The following is a 24807-nucleotide window of genomic DNA, read 5'->3' on the forward strand; positions in this document are numbered from 1 at the left end:
TATTGACGTTTTAATCACCCTTTTATTCCTCTCTCTTGGAATCTCATAACTTTTTCTGATTTTTTAATACCCACTGAGTATTCTATTTGGATTGCCCTTTATCTCTTTCTGCTGTATCATTTGAGCGGCGCTTACGATTTAAAAATTCTTGTACTTAAGTCTTTAAAGTAAGAGTTGGAAGTTATCTCACCCAGTTTCAATGCTCTGTCCATGGACTGTTCCAGCACAAATCTTATGGTCCCGGTTGTCCCAGCCTGTGACTAGTCAAAAATGGCCATCGTCCCTGTTGCTGCTCAGGAGAACTTGCTTCGACCCTAATGAAGAAATTGCGAGTTCCTCGTGGTCCACGAAGCGCTTCTCCTTTCTTTGCCACCCCTACAAGGTGGCTTGGACCCTGTAGGATCTCCCGATAGCAGTTGCCGGCTGGATTTCACATGGCTTGGCAGAGCCCGCTATTTTCCAGCTATTCTTACTGTGACGTCAACCAGAAATTGTGTCATCGGCACTTCTGAAACACTCTTATTTGTTGGCTTTTGAGGGACATACAATTTGGATGCAATCCATGCAAGTCCATCAAACATTGTACATTCTGCTTCATGGTTCCTAAATCACAGGTCTGAGCTTAGAGCCTCTTTTAAGGAAGTGAGTAAGTCTTTTGCCAGAAGAGAATTTCCTGCTAGTTGTTTTTAGGGAATCACTGCTCTGATTATTTCTTTCTTTTCACTATTGTACTGGGGCATTTGCCAGGAAGTTTTTCCCTCCGGGGAGGTATCATAAGGTAAACTTGAATTGATTAAAATATTGGGCCCACCAGACCTGTTTAAGTGATAGTCTCCTGGGGGTCTTTAGTGCCTCTAGATTCTTATGATCAGTCCAGAGCTCAAATGGGATTTTGCTCCCTTCTAAGAAATGCCTCCAATTGAGCAGCACCCACCCAACTGAATATGTCTTTCTCCCATATTGACCATCTGTGTTCTCTTTCAGTAAGTTTTTTGGGGTATAGACACAAGGCTGGAGGATTCCTTGATCATTTTTCTGTAGCAGCACAGCCTCCACTGCCATGTCACTGGCGTCTGCCTAAATGATGAATGGGGAGGTGGGATTGGAGTGCTTTAGCACAGGCTGAGCTGCAAACAAGTGTTTGAAGTTTCCAAAAGTGGCTTGACATTCCATTGACCATTTAAGAGATTGGCTGCCCTTTGGCTTTCTCTCCTCTTTGGTCTAGCAAGTTTGTCATAATGTAGGGCTGTTTGTGCATATGTGGAAATGAATTGGCAGTAAAAATTGGCAAACCTCATAAAACTCTGATATTTGTTTCTGGTGCAATGATAGGCCCAATCTAAGACTGTTTGGACTTTTGCAGATCCACTTTAATCCCTATGTGGGAGATGCAGTACCCTAGCTAGTCAATTTTGCTGTGATGGAATTCACTTTTTGATAGGTTGGCATACAGTTTGGCAGCCTGCAGCTTTTTTAACGTAGCTTGCACTAGCTTCACTTGCTCAGCCATGGTTTACATGTAGATCAGAATGTTATCTAAGTTTGATTATCTAAGTACAATAGACTCATTTGAATAAATGTTCATGCAGCACTTTGCTAATTAACTGCATAAATACAGCAGGATGCGCCTTGCAGTTCAAATGGAAGTATTTGGAATTGAAAACATCCAATTGGCCAGTTAAAAGCTGTTTTCCATTCATCCCCTTCTTTGATTCTGACTCATTAGTAAGCCTCCTGGAGGTCCATTTTATTAAAAAAAAAAATCCCTTTGGCCAGATGAGCTAGCATATCCTGCATAAGTGGCAAGGGGTAAAAGTCTTCCATCATACTACATTTAACCCTCAATAGTCCACATAGAGATGAAGGGACCCAACCTTCTTAGAAAAGGACTGGTGCTACAACTTGTGGTTTAGCTGGCTGTATAAAGGTTTATGTCAATAAAAGCCTGGAACTCATCAAACTCCCTTGGAGTTTTTAAAAATAGTTTGGGCTTAGGTAGTGTAGCTCCTGTCAGTTTTTCTATAGAACAGTTTATGGGTTTGTAGTGATGGTAGTTTGTCTGAGCCCTGTTCATTAAATACAGCCATAGGTATAAATACTCTTTGGGATTTGGGTCTCGGCTTTGGGTCTCTCCTTCACTTCTGCCCCCACTTCCCCTCTGAGTTTCACAAGTTTCAGCTTCTCTCCTTCCATATTTGGGCATTCTTCCCCTGGGATTCCCCTTGGGTTCCAACTATCAGATCTTTAAGAGCCGCTTCCTCCAGTTCACATAGGGATTTCACTTTTGAAGCCGTGTTAACCCTAGCCTTTCCATGCCAGGTGCCATAATACAACTTAAAGTATCTGTGTGCCCCCCCCCATCCTGATTTCTATTGGTTTGGTGATGAATATGGCTGGGGCTTCCCCAGCTACTGACCCATCCAGTTGGCAGAATGCCACAGGCACTTTAAGTTGCCTGAGATGCAAGTCCATTTCTTCCAATAAGGCAGGGCTGACTAGGCACTTGTGCAGCCTGAGTCCAGAAGGGTCACCAGCTTCCCCTGTGCCCTGACAAGAGGAAAACTAGTTCTATTGGTACAGTTACCAATATCACAGAGTGACTTTACCAAGGGATCACTGTATGCTTTTGTCCAAGCTCTTTGGATCCTTCGTCGGAGTTCCCGTGTTCTCAGTAGGTGGGTGTGAACTTCATGACCTCTATACATTTCAGAGCTTTCTCTCGGATTCTTGTGGCCAGTTTCCCTTATTTCTTGGTAGGACCCATCATGAGCTTCTTGTTGGGTGCACGTCTGACATGCGGCAGTCAGCAGCTTGGTGCCCCTCATTTCCACACTTGAAACAGCCAGTGGAACACCGATGAGGGCTTTGCTTGCTGTCCCATGGCTTCAGGGTCTCCCTTCTTTTGGTGTTGAGGGGTCTTCTCCATCTGTGACTGGCACAGGTTCAAGATTTGGCCAAATTAATCTCTGCCTTCTTGTCAAGGACATACCCTGCGTGCAGGGTATAAGGATCTCCTCAGGAGATACAGGTATTATATACATCCTCATTCAGACCATCCTGGAAGTAATCAACATGTCACTCTGGCGGCCACTCTGTCAGCATGCAGACTAGGCTGCAAAACTCTTGTCTGTAGGCAGCCATAGAATTTTCCCCTTGGTTAATGGTCTCCATGCGAATTTTGGCCTTCTGGTCAGCAAGGGGGTCTTTGAATCTCTTTCAAAGGGTCACCATGAACCGATTATGCAGCTCTGGAACATCTTTGTTATGCAGGGCTATCATCCACTCCACTGCAGCTCTTTCTAGGGCCAGGGTAAAACACCATACTTTTGCTCCTTCGATGGGCAGGTCTCCCCAAACTCAATCATGTATGTCCACACCTGGGTGAGGAAGAAGGTCAGCTGCTTTGGATCACCGCCAAATGTCGCCCACAGGGCAGGGGGTTTCTGCCCCATCCTCCTTGGTGTGGCAACCCATTGGGTTTGAGGCTGCTGAGCTGCCAGAGGTAGAGCAACTGTGGCTTAGGTGCTGGGGCTTGGCTGCAACCACCAGAGGAGGTGCAGGGGGGAGTGCAGCTGCTCTGTTATCCACGTAGGCCGTCACTGGCAAAGGCACCAAAGCCCCCATCTGGGCCTGGGCCTTCTGCCCCTTGAGTTGCGGAATGCCCCGCTAAGGAAATTGAGTGCCCATTCGAATAGCACATCTTTGTGATCAAGCTCATCAGGTGCCACAATCTCTTCCTCATTGTGGTTGGGTTCTCTGCTGTGGCTTCCATGACTGCCCATTTGGAAGTTGACCCCAGAAGGCTTCTCCTCCCAGTCTTGTTTCTTCATGACGCCTAGGGACAATCTGGACTTGGACTGCTTGTCACAGGCTTTGAGTCCCACAAGCTACTCAGGATGATTTCTTCTACTTTGGGTTTGGCTGCTGCTTCGGCCAAGGCTTCTCCCTCCTCCTGTTAGTTGTTGTGAACTGACATTGTGTACATGGTCTCTACATGGTAGAGGGTGTCTCTAGGTTGACCAATTTTGTAGATCCCACCTAATGTCAGACCTGTCCCAAATCTAACACTAGAAAAGAATGACCCAAGACTCCATTTGGTTGAAGTCATAGGCACTTTTACTACAGTAGAATGATTGCAAAGCAAGCAGGGTGGGATCTGAAAAATTCCAGTGCATAGCATGAGATTTTTCCTTCCCTCCTAGTCCAACTCCCTTGAGCCAGTCACCAGTGCAAGGTGTTTGGATGTTTTGGAAACCATTTTATGGTGGGCAGTCTATCCACTCATTCTCAGGTTGTCCTTAAAGTCTGGAGCAAACTGATATACACACCTGATTATTCTCACCCCTGTCAATTTCCTCCTGCCTCCTTTCTTCTATTCTCACCCTGGCTCTAACCCACATTCCATAATTCCCCTCCCTTCTGTCCTTTGATGTCAGGATTTGGGCAGAAGCACAGTCAGAGGTGCTGAAGCTGGCAGACTAGACAATTGGGGTGACATAGGTATTTCTAGTATTTGAGGAGCTTCACAAAAAAAGTTGATCGATTTATTCTTCAGAGCATCTGAGGGCACGACAAAGAACAATGGGTGAAAGCTCCTTAAGGAGACACTTTCAAGGAAAATTGGACATCCATTCATTGAAGATGATGTAATGAATTCTGCTAATAGATAAGAGTTCCGCAGCCTAGTATTGGACTAGTAGATCCCCAAAGTCCTTTCCAGTCATATGATTCTATATAGATAAATAATCTTCTATGTCTCCCTGTAGACCAGGGGTCTCCAACCCCCAATCCATGGACTGGCACCGGGCTGTGGCATGTCAGAAACTGGGCTGCACAACCAAGTGAAACCGCATAAGCGGATTGCAGGCAGGCAGCATGTGCAGGCAGCATGCCCCCGCAGTCCGCGATAAAACCTCACCACAGAATTAGTCCCTGGTATGAAAAAGGTTGGGGGCCACCTCTATAATCATTTTAGGAGATTGTCTTTTATGGAAAGCAGGAGGGGAAAAAATACTAAGGCAAGAATGATTTGAGTATATATTTTTTCCATTTAGTTCTTATAAAACATGTATCTGAAAGAAAAGAAATTGAAAGAGAAATTGGGAGAAATTTGATGGCATCAAATGATTGGACAGATGTATTTAATTATCCTGACTTTTGCTTGCCTATCTATTTCAGTAGTAGGCCAAACTAAGAAATTTGGTCCATCAGATTTGATAATTGGAGCTAAGGTTAAGGTACCTCTCTGAACCATCATAAACATTTACTATCTTGACACACAGACTCCTGTATCAGAATCAAGAAGTTTGAATGGGCCACATAGGCCATTCAGTCCAAACTGGTACTCATTACAGGAACCTAAATTAAAACATCAGAAAACATGGCTGTTTAGCTTCTTCATAAACACAACCAATGTGTCTACCACATCTTTATTTTATTTTTTTATTTGCATTTATATCCCACCCTTCTCCAAAGACTCAGGGCGGCTTACACTATGTCAGGCAATCTTTGGGCATTTGTTTTCTAAAACTGCTTTAGGTAGAAAGTTTTTCTAATCTGTATTTCTAATACCCTGCAACTTACATTCAATGTTATACATCCTGCATTCTGGAATGAGAAAAGACAAATTTCTTTGATATCCTTTCAAGTGTTTAAAGAATGCTTTTATATCTCTCCCATCCAAACACACATCAGTCATCTTTACTCAAACATGAACAAACATAAGTCCTTCAATTGTTTTTCCAACAATTTATTTTTTAGTGCTCTGAACCAGCATGTCACAAAGTCATTCTCTAGTCATGTATAAGAATATTTATTCATTAACCAAGGATAAACAGTTAACTTTATTGATACAATTTATATTTTTTATATAAGTACCGGTAAGAAAGAAAGAAATAAGAAAAATGCTGATTTTTAAATTTATCAAGAAAGTAATTTCTTTTTACTTCAGGCAAAAGACCTCATAGTGAAATTCTTTAGCCAACAAGTTGAAGTTCTTGGAAAAAGAACAGCACCACTACCTGAAATATACTACATTGAAGGCACTCTGCAAATGGTGTGGATTAATCGCTGTTCTCCAGGTTATGGAATCAATTCTCTACTACATTCAGATTGCCCTAATTGTTGTGGTAGGTTGGAAGCATAACAGTTTCCAGGATTATAAATACAGACTACAAAGATATTTTTAGAGGAATTATCTGCTTAACTTTTTATTACAACAGAGTTATTATATTTATTGCTTGTGATAAATTTGGTTATTCTTATGGTTTGGTTGTATAGTTCTTGATGAATATCTTGAAAATGGAATGTAGCTGCAAATGAGTTGGTTACTAAGGTAGACTAACTTGTTGGCATTTGTTCATTGTGACTCAAAGAAATGGATTTGGTCCTAGTATAAACTCAAATTTAAATCAAAACATTGTGATTGCCATTATGATTTGGATTGTACCTATCTTTTCTAGAATAGATGATAATTACTCTAAGGAATTGGAGTTAAGAGTTCTTAGGGCTCCCTTTTATGAAAGCAAAGTTTAAAAGACTAATTGTGCTTTCTTGAGTCTGTAATGGAATTCTGATTTCAATAAGCAGACAATCTGTAATCACTCTATATTTGGGGATGTCTCCCTCGTATCAAACTTTAAACACTACTGAATTGAAAGAGAGAAGGCTTGATACTATTGGATGAAAACTGTATGTGCCTAGTGTTTTATCTCTGAATCAGAAAAAATAAAGTCAGCTTAGTTATGAATTGAATCCTTCTTGTGATGAAAACCTTACTCTTTTTTCTTCTTCATCAATAAAAGCAATAGAATATTGAAGCTTTTCATGCCCAAATCACAATATTGCAAAGTGGTGGAGTAATATTGCTTGCTATTCTGCATATTATGCTCCTAATCGGTTGCAAATTCCAGTGTTTGGAAATTAGACACTTGACTCCAATCCACACAATCCACACACTCTTTGTACTATGTTTTTAAAAGCATAGTTTTTACAAGCTATGCTTTTTTTTTTTAAAAAAAAGAGTTCCTTATTTAATTTATAGCATTTAAAAAAATAAATACTACAAAGTATTATGAAATGTGTATTTTACATTTAAATGTCTATTAACTCAGTGTATTAAGGAAGAAAACATAAACATCTTACATGAATCAAATTAATTTATCCACACAATAAATTAAAATATTAAATAGTAACCTTTAGTGCAACATATACAGAAGAAAAAAGTGTAACCTTTTTGTGTGGCCAAAAATAAAACTTAAGTTTGGCTATGGACCAAACTAAACTTAAATTGTGAAAAAGAACAAAATGTTAACTTGGAGTCAACACACAAAATGGGGAAGATTTAATGGCTGATAATTCAGCATAACTCAAATGCACTTAAGATGAAAAAAAGTCTCTTTTGCTTTAGCAAAAATCTTTCATTTGATAATTTCAAATCATTTTTCTCCCCAAAAGCCTTGATACTTCTATGGTCAGCTTAGTGTCGATCAATTCCATAAATTCGGGTCACATTAAATTAAACAATTGCTAGCTGAAAGGGTGCCATAGATTTTACAATATACTCTTAGTCTAGAACTGAAAACATGCTGTTTCAGGGAAATAGATACAATAGATAATGAGCAAGAACAATTTCCTGTACTCTTGAAGATGGACTATCAATCCAGTTAATCCCATTGCTTTTTTTGTTATTGAATAATCCATTCCAGTTATTTAGATAGAAGTCTCTTTTATTTTTGTGGAATCAGGGGCGGAGTTTCTTTCATGTGATATATATCACAAGAGAAAGTTGAGTCCTTTTGATAATAACCTCTGGCTATTATTTAGAATTAATTTTCTGTAGAAGGTGTAGCACAACCTGGGGTAGAATTAAAAGAAGGATCAGCTTAGATTTCCTCCTTGCCACAAGAGAACTAAGTTCTACCTCTCTTGAATTGATCCTTATCTAATGGTTAGAATCTGGTTGGGGTTAGATAAGGGTAATTTGGAATTCAAGGAAGGTTGGACTTAGTTCACTTGTGGCTATGTAAGGATTCCAGATTCATCCCTTTTTTTAACTCTGCCCCAGGTTCTGCTACTCCTATATTTTCTCCCTCCTATGAGAGTTGACTCCATCTCTTTTCATTCTCTTATGTGTGAGATAAAAGTCTTCTGTCAAGTGAAGTTTTGTTTTTAGGTTTTTACCATGCCAAGAACAATGGCCTCCAACTTGCATTGAACGTTCAAGATCAATATATAAGTATCTGTTTTTAATTCTATTTGTCTCATCTAAACCTTTAATACTTTCTGAGTGCTTTCTGTTTGGTCTTCAATCTGAAGATGTTGCTTTATGGCAGAATTAAGTGCCAATTTCCTGTCTTATGAAAGAATTTTAGAAATGGATGACAGTTATTATTCATTAGTGCTATGAGCTGGTGAAACATTCTTTCCCTGTCCTTGGGAGATATTCAAATAATGACTTTGTCAGCCTTATTTTTGACTAGTGTGCTTTTGTACATTTGCTGGGCTGCAACCTTCAAATTTAATAACACGTTGTTTCTTCAGACTGTAATGTCAGCAGGATGCAGTCTTTGTGCAATATTGTCTTCAATACTCTCCTAGACTACCTACATCATGGTGGGATTGTGGATTCATCTATGTGAATCTGAGAGATTAAAATGAGAAAGAGCTGGGTCTTCAACTATAATTCTTCATCTGAATTCTGAAAACAAGTCTCTCTTCTGATTCTGATTCTGAGTCTACCCGCTGTGATGGTTATTGGATTGAGTATTGAGAGGAGGCATTCCTTTTTATATGACATGTTGTGGCGTGGACAGGGCTTCTACAATATTTAAAATCTGAACTGGAAACAATTCCTCTGCGTGTATTCATAGAAAGGTACTAGATGTCCATGGGTAAATAACCGTGGACAGTGGGAATGTGCACAATAAGAGCCACAGTGGTGCAGTGGTTAGAATGCAGTACTCTAGGCTACGTCTGATGATCACTGGCTGCCAGCAGTTTGGTAGTTCGGGTCTCACCAGCTCAAGGTTGACTCATCCTTCTATCCTTCTAAGGTCGGTAAAATGAGGACTCAGATTATTGGGGGCAGTATGCTGACTGTAAATCGCTTAGAGAGGGTTGTAAAGCAATGTGAAGTGGTATATAAGTGCTATTGCTATTGCTAATAAAATGTACAAATTGTGACCATATATATTAGGTAAGAGTGCAATTGAACACAATTGAAAGTTGTTCCATAGCTAAACCTTATTAAAACTACCTTAAATCTCAGATTTAAGCCTTCCTAAATTAATGTCAGCTATGTTTTTGCCTATAAATAGAAGTGGAATATTTTGTGATGCTTATTCTTGTCAGATTGAAATAGTATCAAGGGATATTTTACTGTAAGGCTATTGAGTTTTAATTATTCATTACATTAAAAAATTCTTGCTTTTTAGAATTGGTCTCAAAAGTACCGGTTTACCTATTCAGACATTGTTTATACGTTGTTTTTTGCCTGGGAAACTAAAATAACACGATGCGATTAATTTATTTGTTGCAGTTCTAAATTTTGATGTAGAACCCTAGAAATACTGGTTAGGACCAGTTCCCATTCAACAACGTTGATGTAAGAAACCAAGAGTCATGAATTTGAGTATGAATGCTTTGCTTATATTTTCTTTTCTTCAAAGATTAACCTATAGTTTTCTGGTATGGACATAAATGGAAATTTCCATTTTCATAATTTCAGTTCTTGTACGTGAGAGAAAGTAGGCAGGGGATCTGTTGATAGAAAGTCTGATTTTCAATTTACTAAACCATGAATAAGCTGAAAGGGCTGTATCTGAACAAAACTTTTTTAGACATTGAATTATATCCAGTTAAACAGGAGTGCAGATCAGTATATTGTGATTAAAAAGGATCCAAAATTGTTTTTTCTATCCTTGTCTTGGTTTGGTATTTTGTTTTAAACATTTCTTATTCCTCTTTACATTTGCCATTTTTAATTTCTTTTAACTAAAGGGCTTTTGGTACTGTTATGGACGCCATGTCCCAGGCATCCCTCTGGTGCTAGCTGTTGTCTATCCCTTGTCCCTCCTCCCACTACCTCGCATCAGATGATTCACTATGGGCAAATTTCCCTGGTCGCTATCCTGCACGGGACAATTAGCCGTGCAAGATAACTCATTACACATCCGTGCAGGGAGAGTACCTGTGGCTGGGTGTTGGGCCACTCCCTCCCAGCAGGTGGGAGATGCTTTGCTTTGGGAAGGGAGGAAGGGAGGAAAGGGAGGGAGGGAGGAAAGGAAGGAAGGAAGGAAGGAATTAATTCCTCCCTGGCAGAGTTTGCACCAGCTACTTCCCCATGTGTGTAATGCCTCAGAGGCTGCCATGGGGAGACTGGGGAAGGAGAACCAGGACTGTGTGTTCCTTCATGTGCCACCTGATTTTCTCCCCTGCCGCCCTTCCCTCCAGCAAATGTGCTGGGATCTGCTCCCTCCATCCCCTGGGAGAGCCTCGGAAAGTCTTCCACATGTCAAAAGTCACCTGTCTTTTGATGGTCTCCCATTGGAACTGGTTTGCACCTCACTGGAAGCTCACACGAGACTTCACCTTCCCCATGCTATCCCCACTCACTCCTATGCACAGTTTGGTAGTCAACAGGGGACTAGGAGGGGAGATTATATGTATGTGTGTGTGAGAGAGAGAGATGAGTGCCCGGTGAGGCAACTTTGAATCCCAGTGGCAGTGATACAAGACCAATCAGCCCATCAAGTAAGGGACCCTAAGCGGGTGGGCAAGGAATCTTCTGCACTTGCTCATAGACATGGGGTTCTTGAATCGTGCCTTCATTCTGTTTGTGTGTGTGTGTGCGCAGTTTTAATTTTTAATTTGCATAGTATTAATTTTTAAATTATTTTTCTATTTGTCTTTTCATAATCTGTAAGACACCCCCCCCAGATGCAGATGGGTGAGCTAAAAATTTAATAAAGAAATAAATATTTATGAATGGAAAATAAAGCTATCCTTCAGATCTGAAAGCACTTAAAGCACATGCAGATAGCAGGTAGAGACACTCTTATAGAGCAAATGCATGAAGAGAATATTTGAAATCATTATTGCACTTCAGTTTTTTAGCTTGGCCAACCATGCCTTTTTTATTTCATCAAAGCAGTCATCTAGCTCTTTCCACCAGTGGATTGGTGGTTCAGTGGTAGAATTTTCGTCTGTCATGTGGGAGGCCTGGGTTCAATTCCTGCTTTGCTGCGGCTGCTTTTGCTATTTTCCTCAGATTTTGCCTCTGTTCTCTTCATGCAATTCCATACTTAATTCTTTCCTTTCTGGTTTACTTTAACTTATTCACTTGTACAATAAACATATATTTTTTTAATTAAATGGTCTCTGTGGGTCTAGTAGGGAAAAAAGGCAGCTAGGCAAATGAAATCTCCTTTTCTGGATAAATATATAATTTTAGAGAAAAAATGCCACCATTTAATCTCTAGCTAAATATATTTTTTTAGCAAAATGGATCCCTGGAGTCACAAAAGACACATTGGCCAGAATCGAACTTGGACCATGAGTATCGATTGTGAGGTTGAGTCAAAGCTGAGTATTTTAGAATCAATGAAAACTTTGAAAGAAGGGGATGATGATGATGATGATGATGAACAACATTCTTGCCCAAAGGTAGATAAAGGCTTTAGACTTGAGCAAGATACTATCCTGGGTCAGAAGTAAGCAAATTCTGAATTAATTGCTAGGAGATAGACATTTTACTTCCATTCTCTTATTTTTGTTCTTCCTACTCTTTGAGGATATGGCTAAAGAAATCTACAAATGGAATGTGGGGTCAAACCTGGCCAAGAGGGCCGGCTGGTGCAACCTTCCACCAGAGTTCTATGGCACATGGGGGGAGGGGAGCAGCCCGCTGCCATGTCACAGGGTAAATGCTCCTGCTCTCCTTTCATCGGTGTTTGGTGAGTTATCCCACACAACTAAGTACCCCACATCGAATAGCGACCAGGGAGATTTGTTCTGCAGTGAATCACCCAGTGTGAGGCAGTGGGGGACTGAGGGGTGGGGGAGGGCCAGAGGTGGAGGGACACCTGTAGTGGTGCGCCGGGAACTTGGTGGACATGGCAGTGAATTGGGGGCAGCTGGGAGGGTTGCAGTGAAGTGGTTGCGGCAATGTGGCTGTTGTCCCAATTTGATTTGGGAAGGTTGCAAATGGTGATCATATGACCCAGGATGGCACAATCATACATTCTGGTTGCCAAGTGCCTGAATTTTGATCAAGTGGCTCTAGGTGTGCTATGATGGTCATAAATACGAGGACAAGTTGTAAGTCACTTTTTCCAATGTTGTTGTAACTTTGAATAGTCGCTAAATGAATGGTTGTAAATTGAGGACTATTTGGACTCGAAGCAAATGAACAGTCCGGACCATGACCCTGTCTTACTATATTTGCTAAAGTTAATTAAAGTTCATTAAATTGTTGGTGAGATCACTATCAATGAAGGACCGAGTTTCAATAATTTTGTTCATAAAAATTGTTGAAAGCACATCTGCATAACAAACCAAGCCAACCATAATGATCAGTAGAAGATCCATAACAAGATTTATATTTTATTTTGGTACTAGTTGTGAAACATCTATCTGAGTTTTCATACAATACAATACCCCAGCAAATACAATATCAGATGTTCTGTACCTATAATTATTCACATTGTCTCCTATAGGGGAAGATAAATGTTAGAATATGATGGAAGGGGGAGAGTTGATAGCTATATACAATGTGTTGCAGATAACTGATGGAGTCTTCTCAAAGTTTTGTTCACCTATGATGGCTATCTTATACTTTCTACATTTACTTCTGCCTCCTATTTCCTTGTTTTATTTTTTGTTAAAACATTTTTGTGAATCTGAATCCTGAATTTAGGAAATAAAACCCCATGTAGACAAGACTTATTGAAGCAATTAACTGCCGTTGAATTTAGACTCTTCATTTGATTGCAGAAAATTGTAATACATTTGATGACATTATTTTTGTTTGTTTGTTTGCTTTCTTCTGTTGTAGTGGTTTGCAGTCCAGGAACATTCAACCCTCATGAAGGAACTCATTGTCTTCAATGCAACAGAAGTCTGGCATATGGAGCCAAACATTGTTACTAGACTGTTAACATAATCCTTTCACTATGTTTAGTAACTTTTCTGTACTTTACATCTTTACAAGCCAAATAAAAGGATTTTTTTTAAAAAATAGTTTATATATTTATATTACATTATTACATTTATATGAGGAAAACTATGTGGCAGGAAAGAATAAGGAGAAATTCCCTGATAGTGAGAGCAATTAATTAGTGGCATGGCTTGCCTTCTGTAGTTTAACCAAAAATGAGGGAGAAGGGTGACTAATCTTAAGGATCTTTAGGACAGTCTTTAGGATCTTTGGGACTTAATTCCAAGCACAAGCCTGAAGACAACCAATCAAACAATGATGGGAAGAAGAACAACTGAGATATAAAATAGGAGACATAGGCAGGGATGGGCTTCAAAAATTTTAGCAAGGGGTTCTCTGCCTGGTTGCTGGGTGGGCATGGCCATGGTGGACATGGCCTAGTTACCTGCACCACGGCGGAGGGTGGGTGGAGTGTGTTTTTGCCCTCCCTGGGCTCTGGAGGCTTTCCTTGAGCCTCTGGGAGGGCAAAAACTGCATCCCCAGGTGTTTCTGGCCTTCCTGAACTTCTGGTAGGCCCTTTTTTTGCCCTCCCTGAGCCTCCGCGCATGCCCTGCACTTACTGCATCCAAAACAGGCTGCGTGGGGACTCCTTGGTGGGGTGAGGAGGGAGGAGCCAGCCAAGAGTGGGATTTGGGGGTTCTCCAAACTGCACAGAATCTTAGCTATAGGTTTTCCTTAACCCCCAGCAACCCACCCCTGGATATAGGAAGCATACCCAGGTTCAGCAATAAAGGACTCAAATGCCTATACATAAACACTCAAAGTTTAGGATACAAACAGAATAAACTTGAAAAACTAGTACACAAAGGCAGGTATGATACAATTGCCATTACGGAAATTTGATGGGATGAAACTCATGCCTGGAATGTACTGATGGAAAGATACAAACTATTCAAAAGAAACAGACCTAACAAAAAAGGAGGTGGAGTTGCATTATATGTAAGAGATCATTACATCTCTACCAAAATCTACAAAACCAAGGATGAAAACCACCTATAATGCATATGGGTAAATATAAAAGAAAAAAAAAGAATGAAATTGCTATAGGCATATACTACATGCCACCCAACTGAGCAGAAGAAATAGATGAATTTTTGATAACCAAATGTAAGTAGAAAACACAGTAAAAATAGAGGACTTTAACTACCCTGGTATTAATTAGGAGACAAACTGTATCAAGTGGAGATTGAACAGGTTCCTGACCAACCTAGCTTACAGATCACCTGAAAAGTAGAGGAAGGAACTAGTGGAAAAGCTATACTGAACCTAATTCTTACTAACAGAGAAGTGATAGAAGAGGTTGAAGTTGCTGGAATTTTGGGTAAGAATGACTGCTTCATATTGGAATTCAATATAATGAGAACACAAGCAATGGAAAATAATCAAAGCAATATCTTAAATTGTAAAAGCTTTAAATTTTAACAATCTCTAAGAAAGCTTGGGAAGCATTCGATGGATGAAAGTTTTAAATGGAAAAACAGTCCAAAAAGCTTGGGAAACTGAAAAATATATTATAAAAGCCAAGTCCAGCTAAATACCACTGCAAAAGGAAAACAAAATCCAAGAAGAAACCAGCATGGTTACATAAAGAATTCACTAACAAACTGAAAGACAAAAAGGATAAGTATAAAAAATAGAGGGCACATAACTAAGGCAATATGTCAACAAATAGCTCTAACATACAAATATGAAATCAGAAAAGCTAAAACTCAGAATGAAGTAAGACTTGTAACAATGTCAAAAATAATTTTTAAAAAGTTTCTTCCAAGATATAAAAATAAGAGAAAAATTAAGGAAACAATCTGTCCACTAGTGGGAAATAATGGTAAGGAAATAATTGGCAGTGGAGAGAAAGAGCTGTTTAACTCACTCTTTGCATTTGTCTTCATACAAAAAGAAATTACAGCCCAATCTACCAAAAACATAGCCATAAAAGACAGACTAGAAATAAAAATTAAAGTAAGCTGTTAAATGGTAAGAGACCACCTATCTGATCTAGATGCGTTCAAATCACCAGGACTTGACAGATTACATCCCAGAGTTTTGAAGGAGCACGCAAATGTTATCTCAGAAATATTGAACCATATCTTTCCAAAATCCTGGAGCAAAGGGAGCTACCTGAGAACTGGAAAGAGCTGATATGGTTCCCATCTTCAAAAAGGAAAAAAAAAAGAAAAACAGATCCAGGAAACTACAGATCAATCAGCCTGAAATCAATACCGGAAAAAGATACCAGAAAAACTAATCAAGCAACCGATTTGTGAACACCCAGAAGCAAGTAAAGTTATAACCAGAAACCAACAGGTTTGTCAAAAACAGATCAGCTGAAAACAATTCATTCTTTTACAAAGTCACTAAATCAATGCGCCAGTGAAATGGTGTGGGCCAGGGGTGAAACGCTACCAGTTCAGACCAGTTTGGTTGAACTGGTAGCGATGGCGGTGGGTGGTTTGGAGAACCGGTAGCGACAGAAGCATGAGACTCCGCCCACCCACTTAGTCGTCGTTACTTCCTGGTTTTAACCAGGAAGCAACCTGCTTTTTACCCTCTGCGCATGCGCAGAAGGGTTTGTGCATGCACAGAGGGTATGCACAAACACACAGCACGTGCACTTCCGAACTGATAGGGAAGGTAAATAGATTTCATCCTTGCTGTGGACATAGTACATTTGGATTTTAGTAAGGCATTCAACAAAGTAGACCACAACATACTTGGTAAAAATGTGAGTTAGACCGCATCAATAATAGGGAGATTTGTAACTGGCTGACAAATTGCATTTAACAAGTATTCCTAAATGGTACTACATCTACATGGAGAAAAGCAGCGGGGTACCACAACTTTCCATCTTAGGCCCAATCCTCTTCAATAGCGTCATAAATTACTTAGATGAGGGAATAGAAAGGGAACTCATCAGATTTGCAGACAACACTAAAATGGCAGGAATAGCCAATATCCCATGTGACAAGCTCAGGATCCAAATGGATCTTGACAGACATGAACACTTCAACTTCAATGTAGAGAAAAATAAGATTTTACATTTAGGCAAGAAAAATCAAATGTATAAGTACAGATTAGTTGAAACCTGACTCAAAAATAGTAACTGTTAGAGGCATCTTGGAATCCTGGTGGATAATCACTTAAATATGAGCCAACATGGGGCCATAGCAGCCCAAAAGGTAATACAATCCTTGGTGGCATCATGTCAAGTATTAGTATAAATAATATTAAATAGTATAGTATAAATAATATAAATACTAATACTTATAAAATCTTAGTAAGACCACATCTGGAATACTGCTTCCAGTTTTGGTCACCACATTATAAAATTAATATGGAGATTTTTTAAAAAAAGAATCCATAGAAAAGCAACTAAAACATGAACAGTATGGCTAGTCTAGAGAAAAGAAGGAGTAAGAGTGACATGATAGCAGTGTTCCAATATTTCAGGGGATGCTAGTCAGGCTTACTTTCCAAAGCACCAGAAGGGAAAACAAGAAACAATGGATGGAAATTAATCGAGAGAAGAAATCTAGAACTAAGAAAATTCCTAACACAGAACAATTAACCAGTTAAAGAGGTTGCCTCCAGAGCTTCTGGGTGCTTCATTACTAGAGGCTTTTAAGAAGAGATTGGACAGCCTTTGGACTGCATATCAATATTATAAGTTGACTTTGTAAAAAATATACAAATAGAATGAGATTATTGCCTTATACATTGTAAGCCGCTCAGAGTCTTCGGAGAAGGGCGGGATATAAATGTAAACAAAAAAAGAAAAAGAAAATTACAGAATAAAGGACTTCTCTATGACTACAATATATAATGTATAAACATAGATGCTGACCTTCATCCTCAAAATATGAGTTAACCCACCTACCTATCAGTATTTTCTGCGTATCCATATATGCACATTATGAGTAATACTAACTAGATTTCTATGGGATATAAGTGAACAAAATACAGTTGTAAAGAAAAGTTCTAACTACACCATATTGAACCAGCAAAAGAAATAAAGTAGCCTATAACCTTTACCTTTAAATGTTAAACTATATACCACTTGGTTATGTAAAACAGTGGGTGACTGTAGAGGCTTCTTTGATCCATTTTAAAGTAACATCTAAGTGTGTATTATGGATATAGTGCGGCTATAAAAGGGGCAGGGCTTGCATTGTTATACAGCTTTCATCTTTCTTGCTCCCGCTGCAGAATACCCAGATGGAAATTCATTAATGCACAGTGATTTTTACATGCATGTTGGATTTCTCCAGCTGTACTGCCAAGCTCTCCAAAAATTTTCATCAAAAGGGAATCCAGTACTTTATTCATTGTTTTGGATTCCTGAAAACAGTGCTAGTAAGGGAAGGCATCATTTAGAAGCTGTGTTGGGTTCTCATTCTTAAAGTTTTCTTTCTTGTGGCATTTGGTGAAGGATCTAGAGAAAGTTTACCTATTTTAATGTTGGGTCTGAGTAGATTAGAAAGAAAAGAAACATGGTTTGAAAATTTAAAACCAGTGGTTTGAGTTGTCCCAAAGGTGTTTTATAAGCTTAATTGATAAATGAAAGTCAAGTTCATGTATAATGAAATTAATAACTTAGATTGTAAGTCTAATTAAGAATAAACTCATTCCTGATTCTAGATGGTATTCATCTCAGAAATCTTAAAGATGAAATGGAAATTGTGGAACTAACAAAAATAGGCAACTTTTTACAAAATCTGCATCTAATTGAGAAATGACCAATGCAACTCCCCCCTGTTTAATTTCAAGGATTGAAATTAAACAGGCTACTTAACAATATATGGCTGAATTAATTGGAGAGACTGCGTATTAGGCACTTTCTTCAATATATCCAATGATCATAGAACTTCAATTCTTCATCAGCCTGAAGAGGCAATCTTTCTTTTCTGGTTTTAATCTCCACTCATGTAGACATATTGAGGGCATTGCATGTTGTTTATGACTCCGAAGTTCAGAACTGCCACATTCTTTTGTCTCTTGGTAAGATAAAGGCATCCAGTTTCTGGTACAAATGATGCTTGACTCCATACATCTTATGCTTTCAGTTGAAATAAATAGCTAGCAGGGGGTTTTCTAGAACCATTTGAAAACAAGTTCTTGGTGATTGTTTACTCTTGTGCTTCCTGAGGAAAAGCTCTATGCTTTTTATCAGCTTTGCTTGGGTCCAGTTCTGGTTGCCCAAAGAAGTCAGGTAGTGAATTCATATTCTTAACTTATAATATCAATCAATATTTCTCCAGGCACCTTCTCCCAAACTAAAGCATACATCTTACTCCTCAACCTGACTGCCTTTACACTGTCAACTTGATAAAATCCATGTACTACCAGGCAGACTGCTAAATAGTGATCAAATATTTAGGGAATGTAATTTGCTATTTGCCTCAAATATTCTCTACACATTTGATTCCATTGATTATAATTACAGTTACTTTCTGATTTTCTTGAACACACATTATAGTTTTTAATTAATGTTCAACTTCAACCAAAGTGGTGCTGTGGGAGATCCTAGTTTGTAACACTTCTATTATGCTGCATAAAACATAATAGAAGGGTTATAAATTTGGTGTTAATAGTGTGTTTTCTAGATACTAAGAAATATGAGGCTAAATACTATTGTGAATTTTCAATATTAATTTTCTCTTGGGGAGAATAATTATAAGTGGGTTGGTTAATTTCTCAGAATGAAGAAATAATATATCAATTAGCAAGACAGGTATGTGTCTGGAAACATTTGTTGCAGTTTATAAAAAGCATATGCAAGAAGGAATTCTGAGGCTAATGAAAAAAATGTAATATAGTTTAATAGAATATTTTAATTGCTGAAAGAGTATAATTAATATAATTAATATTGTACAGATTATATAAAAGCTACTGAATATGACCAAAATAAGATAGGAAAGCCAATATAAACAATAATGAAGGAACTCATTTTAAAAATCCAACAAAAACTTTTTTGTTTTATTTGTCTTGTGCTTCATAAAATCTGAAATTTTGATTAATAACAGTTGTCTATATCTTTCAGCAAAGTTACTTCTTAGGAAAAGAACAGATGAGGAACAGAATGGGACAACTGAACATGGCTGCCTTAACACTCTCATTTCTTCTTGGGTACTCTACTGTAACATAACATAACATAATAACAGAGTTGGAAGGGACCTTGGAGGTCTTCTAGTCCAACCCCCTGCCCAGGCAGGAAACCCTACACCATTTCAGTCAGATGGTTATCCAACATTTTCTTAAAAATTTCCAGTGTTGGAGTATTCACAACTTCTGCAGGCAAGTCGTTCCACTTATTGATTGTTCTAACTGTCAGGAAATTTCTCCTTAGTTCTAAGTTGCTTCTCTCCTTGATTAGTTTCCACCCATTGCTTCTTGTTCTACCCTCAGATGCTTTGGAGAATAGTTTGACTCCCTCTTCTTTGTGGCAACCCCTGAGATATTGGAACACTGCTATCGTGTCTCCCCTAGTCCTTCTTCTCATTAAACTAGACATACTGAGTTCCTGCAACCGTTCTTCATATGTTTTAGTCTCCAGTTCCCTAATCAGCTTTGTTGCTCTTCTCTGCACTCTTTCTAGAGTCCATGACTGGCCCAAAACGGGCATTCTGACTCTGCCGACTCCTTCCCAGCGCTCCTCTCCTATCATTAGTCCGCCAATGCTCTTTCCCCAACCCTTCATTCAGGCCAACACACATCTGGGTAGCCAATCCACATGCCAAAAAGTTGGCAGCCTCAGGCACAGGGAGGTGGGGACATTGCTTTGATGTGCACACAAGGAGAGGAGACAAAAATGCATCCGGTGGGGGAAGAGTGGTCAGGGGAAGGGTTTTTCCTTTCCCATCCCCACCCCCGCCCCAGCATAATGACTAGGTTAATAATAAGCTGATCTGCCTTTGCAGCATGGCTGCAAAATACTGCAAGGCCAATATTTACTTCCAAATATTAATGAGAAACAGCAATGCTGAAACATCGTTCCTTCAAACAGCAGACCTTTAAAGGGAAAATCTTGTAATCACAGGGAGACAAGAGACCTAATCTCCCTCCAAACTGGCTCTCTTTACAGCCCTCGAAGTGATTTACATACACACAAACAGAAACACATGCAAGACTAAAGGCCTTCACACCAGGGGTGAAATCCAGCGGGTTCTGACAGGTTCTGGAGAACTGATAGTGGAAATTTTGAGCAGTTCGGAGAACCGGTAGCGGGAATTTTGAGTAGTTCAGAGAACCGACAAATACCACCTCTGGCTGGGAATGGAGATTTTGCAATATCCTTCCGTCAAGACTGGGGTGGGAATGGAGATTTTGCAGTATCCTTTCCCTGGAGTGGGGTGGGAATGGAGATTTTGCAGTGTCTTTCCACTGCCACACCCACCAAGCCACACCACACCACGCCTACAGAATCGGTAGTAAAAAAAATTGGATCTCACCACTGCTTCACACCCCAAAAACTATAACAACGGGGGAGAAAGAGTATTTTTGTCTTATAGTCAAGAAGTGAGAAATTTGAATCTGGTCCTGCCACAGGTTGGGTGAAAGGAGGAGATCAAGGTCGTCCCAAAACTGAAAGAACATAAGAGAACCCCTCCCCCTTTCTTCCCTCCCCCTTTGGTTTGCCATGATCTATCTTAAACCCATGCTGGCATTTAACTATAACTTTGTTTCTAGATGTTCGTAGATCTGTTTTTTTGATTATCTTTTCCAGTATCTTCCCAGATATTGAGGTTAGCCTGATTGGTCTGTAGTTTCCTGTGTCTGTTTTTATTCCTTTTTTGAAGATGGGATGGCCCATCAGCTTTTTTCCAATCTTCAGGTTTCAAGATTTGAAAATCATCTGGATTCTGGATCCTGGTGTGAAAGCTATGGTACAGTGGTTCTGAGATAACATCTGCCAGCTTCTTCAGAACTCCGGGATTTAATCCATCAGGTCACGGTGATTTATATTAATCAAGTTCATTTTCTTGCTTATTTTAATTTTTACTTCTAGCCTGTTTTTACAGTTATGTTTTTGGTAGGTTGGCTATAATTTCTTTTTGCATGAAGACTGATGCAAAAGAGTTAAGCAGCTCTGCTTTCTCTCTGTTGCCTGTTACTTCTTGCCATCTTCTCTCTTTAGTGAGCTGATGGATTCCTTCATTTTTTCTTGTTATTTATATGTTGAAAAAAACTTCTTTATTATTATCTTTGACTTTCGTTGCAAGTTTTTGTTCATTCTGCGCTTTTGCTTTCCTCTTTGCTATCTGCTGATACTCAGCCTTAGTTCTGTGTCCCTGTTTCCAGTTTTTGTACTTGTCTTTTTGTCTTTCAGTTTATCAGAGAGATCTTTGTACAGCCATGCTTGGATTTCTTATTTTTCTTTTTCAGTGGTATTCAGATGGGCTTTTATGATTGTATTTTTCATATGATTCCATACTTCTTGAATTGTTTTCCTTTTTAGGATTTTCATCCACGGAATTTTTCTTAGGCTTATGTTAAAATTAGCTCTTTTGAAATTTAAGACACTGGCTGGATTGTGTTCTATTACTTGTGTTTCCATTATATTGAGTTCCAATAGGATGTGGACACTCTTGCTCGAAGTTCCAGCAACTTTGACCTCCTCTATCATTTCTCAGTTAGTAAGAATTAGGTTCAGTATAACTTTTCCTCTATTTCCTTCCTCTACCTTTTGGATGACAAAGTTGTCGGCTAGGTTGGTTAGGAATCTAACTGATCTCACACTTACTGCTGTTTATCTACCACTTGATATCAGGGCAGTTAAAATTTCCCATTACTACTGTGATATATTTCCTAAATGCATTTGTTAATCGGTCAGCAAAAAGTTCATCTATTTCTTCTGCTTGATGGGTGGCTTGTACTAATTTACTTGGACTTCAGTAAAGCATTTGATAAAGTAGACCATAACCTACTACTAGATAAAGTAGAAAAATGTGGGTTAGACAGCACCACCACCAGATGGATTCGTAATTGGCTGACCAACCGCACTCAACGTGTAGTCCTCAACGGAACTACATCCACATGGAGGGAAGTATGCAGTGGAGTACCCCAAGGCTCTGTTTTAGGCCCAGTACTCTTCAACATCTTCATCAATGACTTGGACGAGGGGATAGATGGGGAACTCATCAAATTTGCAGATGACACCAAGCTGGCAGGAATAGCCAACACTCCAGAAGATAGGCTCAAGTTACAGAAAGATCTTGACAGACTTGAACATTGGGCGCTATCTAACAAAATGAAATTCAACAGTGAAAAAAGTAAGGTTCTACATTTAGGCCAAAAACAAAATGCACCAGTACCGTATATGTGGTACCTTGCTCAATAGTAGTACCTGTGAGAGGGATCTTGGAGTCCTAGTGGATAACCATTTAGATATGAGCCAGCAGTGTGCAGCAGCTGTTAAAAAAGCCAACACAGTTCTGGGCTGCATAAACAGAGGCTAGAATCAAGATCACGTGAAGTGTTAGTGCCACTTTATAATGCCTTGGTAAGGCCACACTTGGAATATTGCATCCAGTTTTGGTCGCCACGATGTAAAAAAGATGTTGAGACTCTAGAAAGAGTGCAGAGAAGAGCAACAAAGATGATTAGGGGACTGGAGGATAAAACATATGAAGAACGGTTGCAGGAACTGGGTATGTCTAGTTTAACAAAAAGAAGGACTAGGGGAGACATGATAGCTGTGTTCCAATATCTCAGGGGCTGCCACAAAGAAGAGGGAGTCAGGCTGTTCACCAAAGCACCTGAGGGTAGAACAAGAAGCAATGGGTGGAAACTGGTCAAAGAAAGAAGCAACTTAGAACTAAGGAGAAATTTCCTGACAGTTAGAACAATTAATAAGTGGAACGACTTGCCTTCAGAAGTTGTGAATGCTCCAACACTGGAAATTTTTAAGAAAATGTTGGATAACCATCTGACTGAGATGGTATAGGGTTTCCTGCCTGGGCAGGGGGTTGGACTAGAAGGCCTCCAAGGTCCCTTCCAACTCTGATGTTATGTTATGTTATGTTATGTTATATGGCTATATCAGTGTCATGCTTTTTTCTTTTATATTGACCCATATGGATTCTAGGAGGTGTATTTCTGTAGAGATGTAGTAATCTTGTATATATAATGCAACTTCGCCTCTTCTTTTGTTAGATCTGTTTCTTTTGTATCCTTCCATCGGTACATTCCTGTCATGAGTTTCATCCCACCAAGTTTCTGTAATGGCAACTATATCATATCTGCCTTCATGTACTAGTACTTCAAGTTCACCCTGTTTGTTCCCTAAACTTTAAGCGTTTATGTATAGGCATTTGAGACTTGGGTATGTTTCTTGTTGAAGAGACCTATACTATTTTGGACAAATGACTGTCCAATCTCCTGTCAAAAACATCCAGGATTAGGGCATCCTCTGAAATCAAGCCGTTCCATTTGTTAACTGCTTATACTGTCAGGAGTTCTGGGAGTTCTGAGTTCTCCTCGGATGAAAGTAAAAAATGAAATGTCAGCTTGTTAGTGTAAAATATATATATATATGTATGTGTGTATATATAATGTGTGTGTGTGTGTGTATTAAGGATTATATAAAGATAGTCCACAAAAATATTTAAAAATATTGTTAAAATATTGTCATCTCTGATCATTTTTAATCCAAAAAGAGGATAGAGTGATAATTGAAGCACAGAACAATAAATTTTACTATCAGGGCAATAAAGTTTATGATCTAGGCCATGATGGCAAACCCATGGCATGTGTGCCGGAAATGACACACAGAGCCATTTCCCGGGCATGCGGGATTATCGCCCGTTGCCCTTCCGGTTCTGGAGCTCCAGCCAGCTGGGTTTCATGCACACCGGCAGGCTGGAAACTGGAAGAGCAGCCACCAATTGCAAATTTGCACTCCAGGAAGATGACCTTACTGTTTCCAGAGTGTGCATGCACACCAGCCAGCTGGTCTGGTTTTTGGTGCACATGCGTGTGCTAAGACCAACAACAGGCGTGCATGCCAAAAGACACAGAGAAGGAATCCTGGGGGGGGGTCACTCCTAAGGGAGCAGAGCAAGGTAAGCTGGGGCTTCCCTCCCTCCCTGCCCTTACATCTTCTTGTGTGGCACCTGGCAGTCTGGACCAGCAGCCGGTGAGGGCGGGATGGTCACGGTGAGCTGCCTGCACAGATGACCCTGTGGATTGGTCTCCTCCCCACTGAGAGTTGCTGTTCCCTGGCTGATGGCTGTGCTCTTGATCCCGCCGGGGAAGCTTTGAATGCACAGCTTGCCTGGGCTCCTTCCCACTGGGAGATGCCATTTCCTGGCTGATGGCCACACTCTCTGTCCTGCCATGGAAGCTTAGAATGCGTGGTTTGCCTGGGCTCCTTCCCGCTGGGAGCCGCTGTTCCCTGGCCAATGGCCGTGCTCTTGGCCCTGCTGGGGAAGCTCTGAATGCACGGCTTGCCTGGGCTCTTCCCACTGGGAGCTGCAGGGGACTGGGATTGGCTGCGCCCACTGCTGCCTTAGTGAAAAGCCCAAAGAGGGGCATCCCAGACGTGCGTGCTGCCCTCAGCACATCCCCAACCCCTGCCTGCCACCACCGCTGTCGCC

The 24807-nt window shown here is 39.9% G+C and overlaps 1 protein-coding gene across 3 annotated transcripts in view; it reads left to right on the forward strand.

The window, feature by feature from the left end:
- Positions 1-13214, forward strand: part of ZPBP (zona pellucida binding protein) — a 45176-nt gene extending 31962 nt beyond the window's left edge. For 2 of the 3 annotated variants that reach the window (XM_058183374.1, XM_058183375.1), the window contains exons 7-8: positions 5951-6128; positions 13055-13214. In XM_058183374.1, the coding sequence (XP_058039357.1) occupies positions 5951-6128; positions 13055-13149 (273 nt within the window). In that variant the 3' untranslated portion in view covers positions 13150-13214. The remainder of the gene's footprint in view (positions 1-5950; positions 6129-13054) is intronic. The other variant, XM_058183376.1, reaches the window with a different exon arrangement.
- Positions 13215-24807: the final 11593 nt, after the last annotated feature.

Source organism: Ahaetulla prasina, chromosome 4, assembly GCF_028640845.1.
Source record: "Ahaetulla prasina isolate Xishuangbanna chromosome 4, ASM2864084v1, whole genome shotgun sequence".
Classification (NCBI taxonomy): Eukaryota; Metazoa; Chordata; class Lepidosauria; order Squamata; family Colubridae; genus Ahaetulla; species Ahaetulla prasina.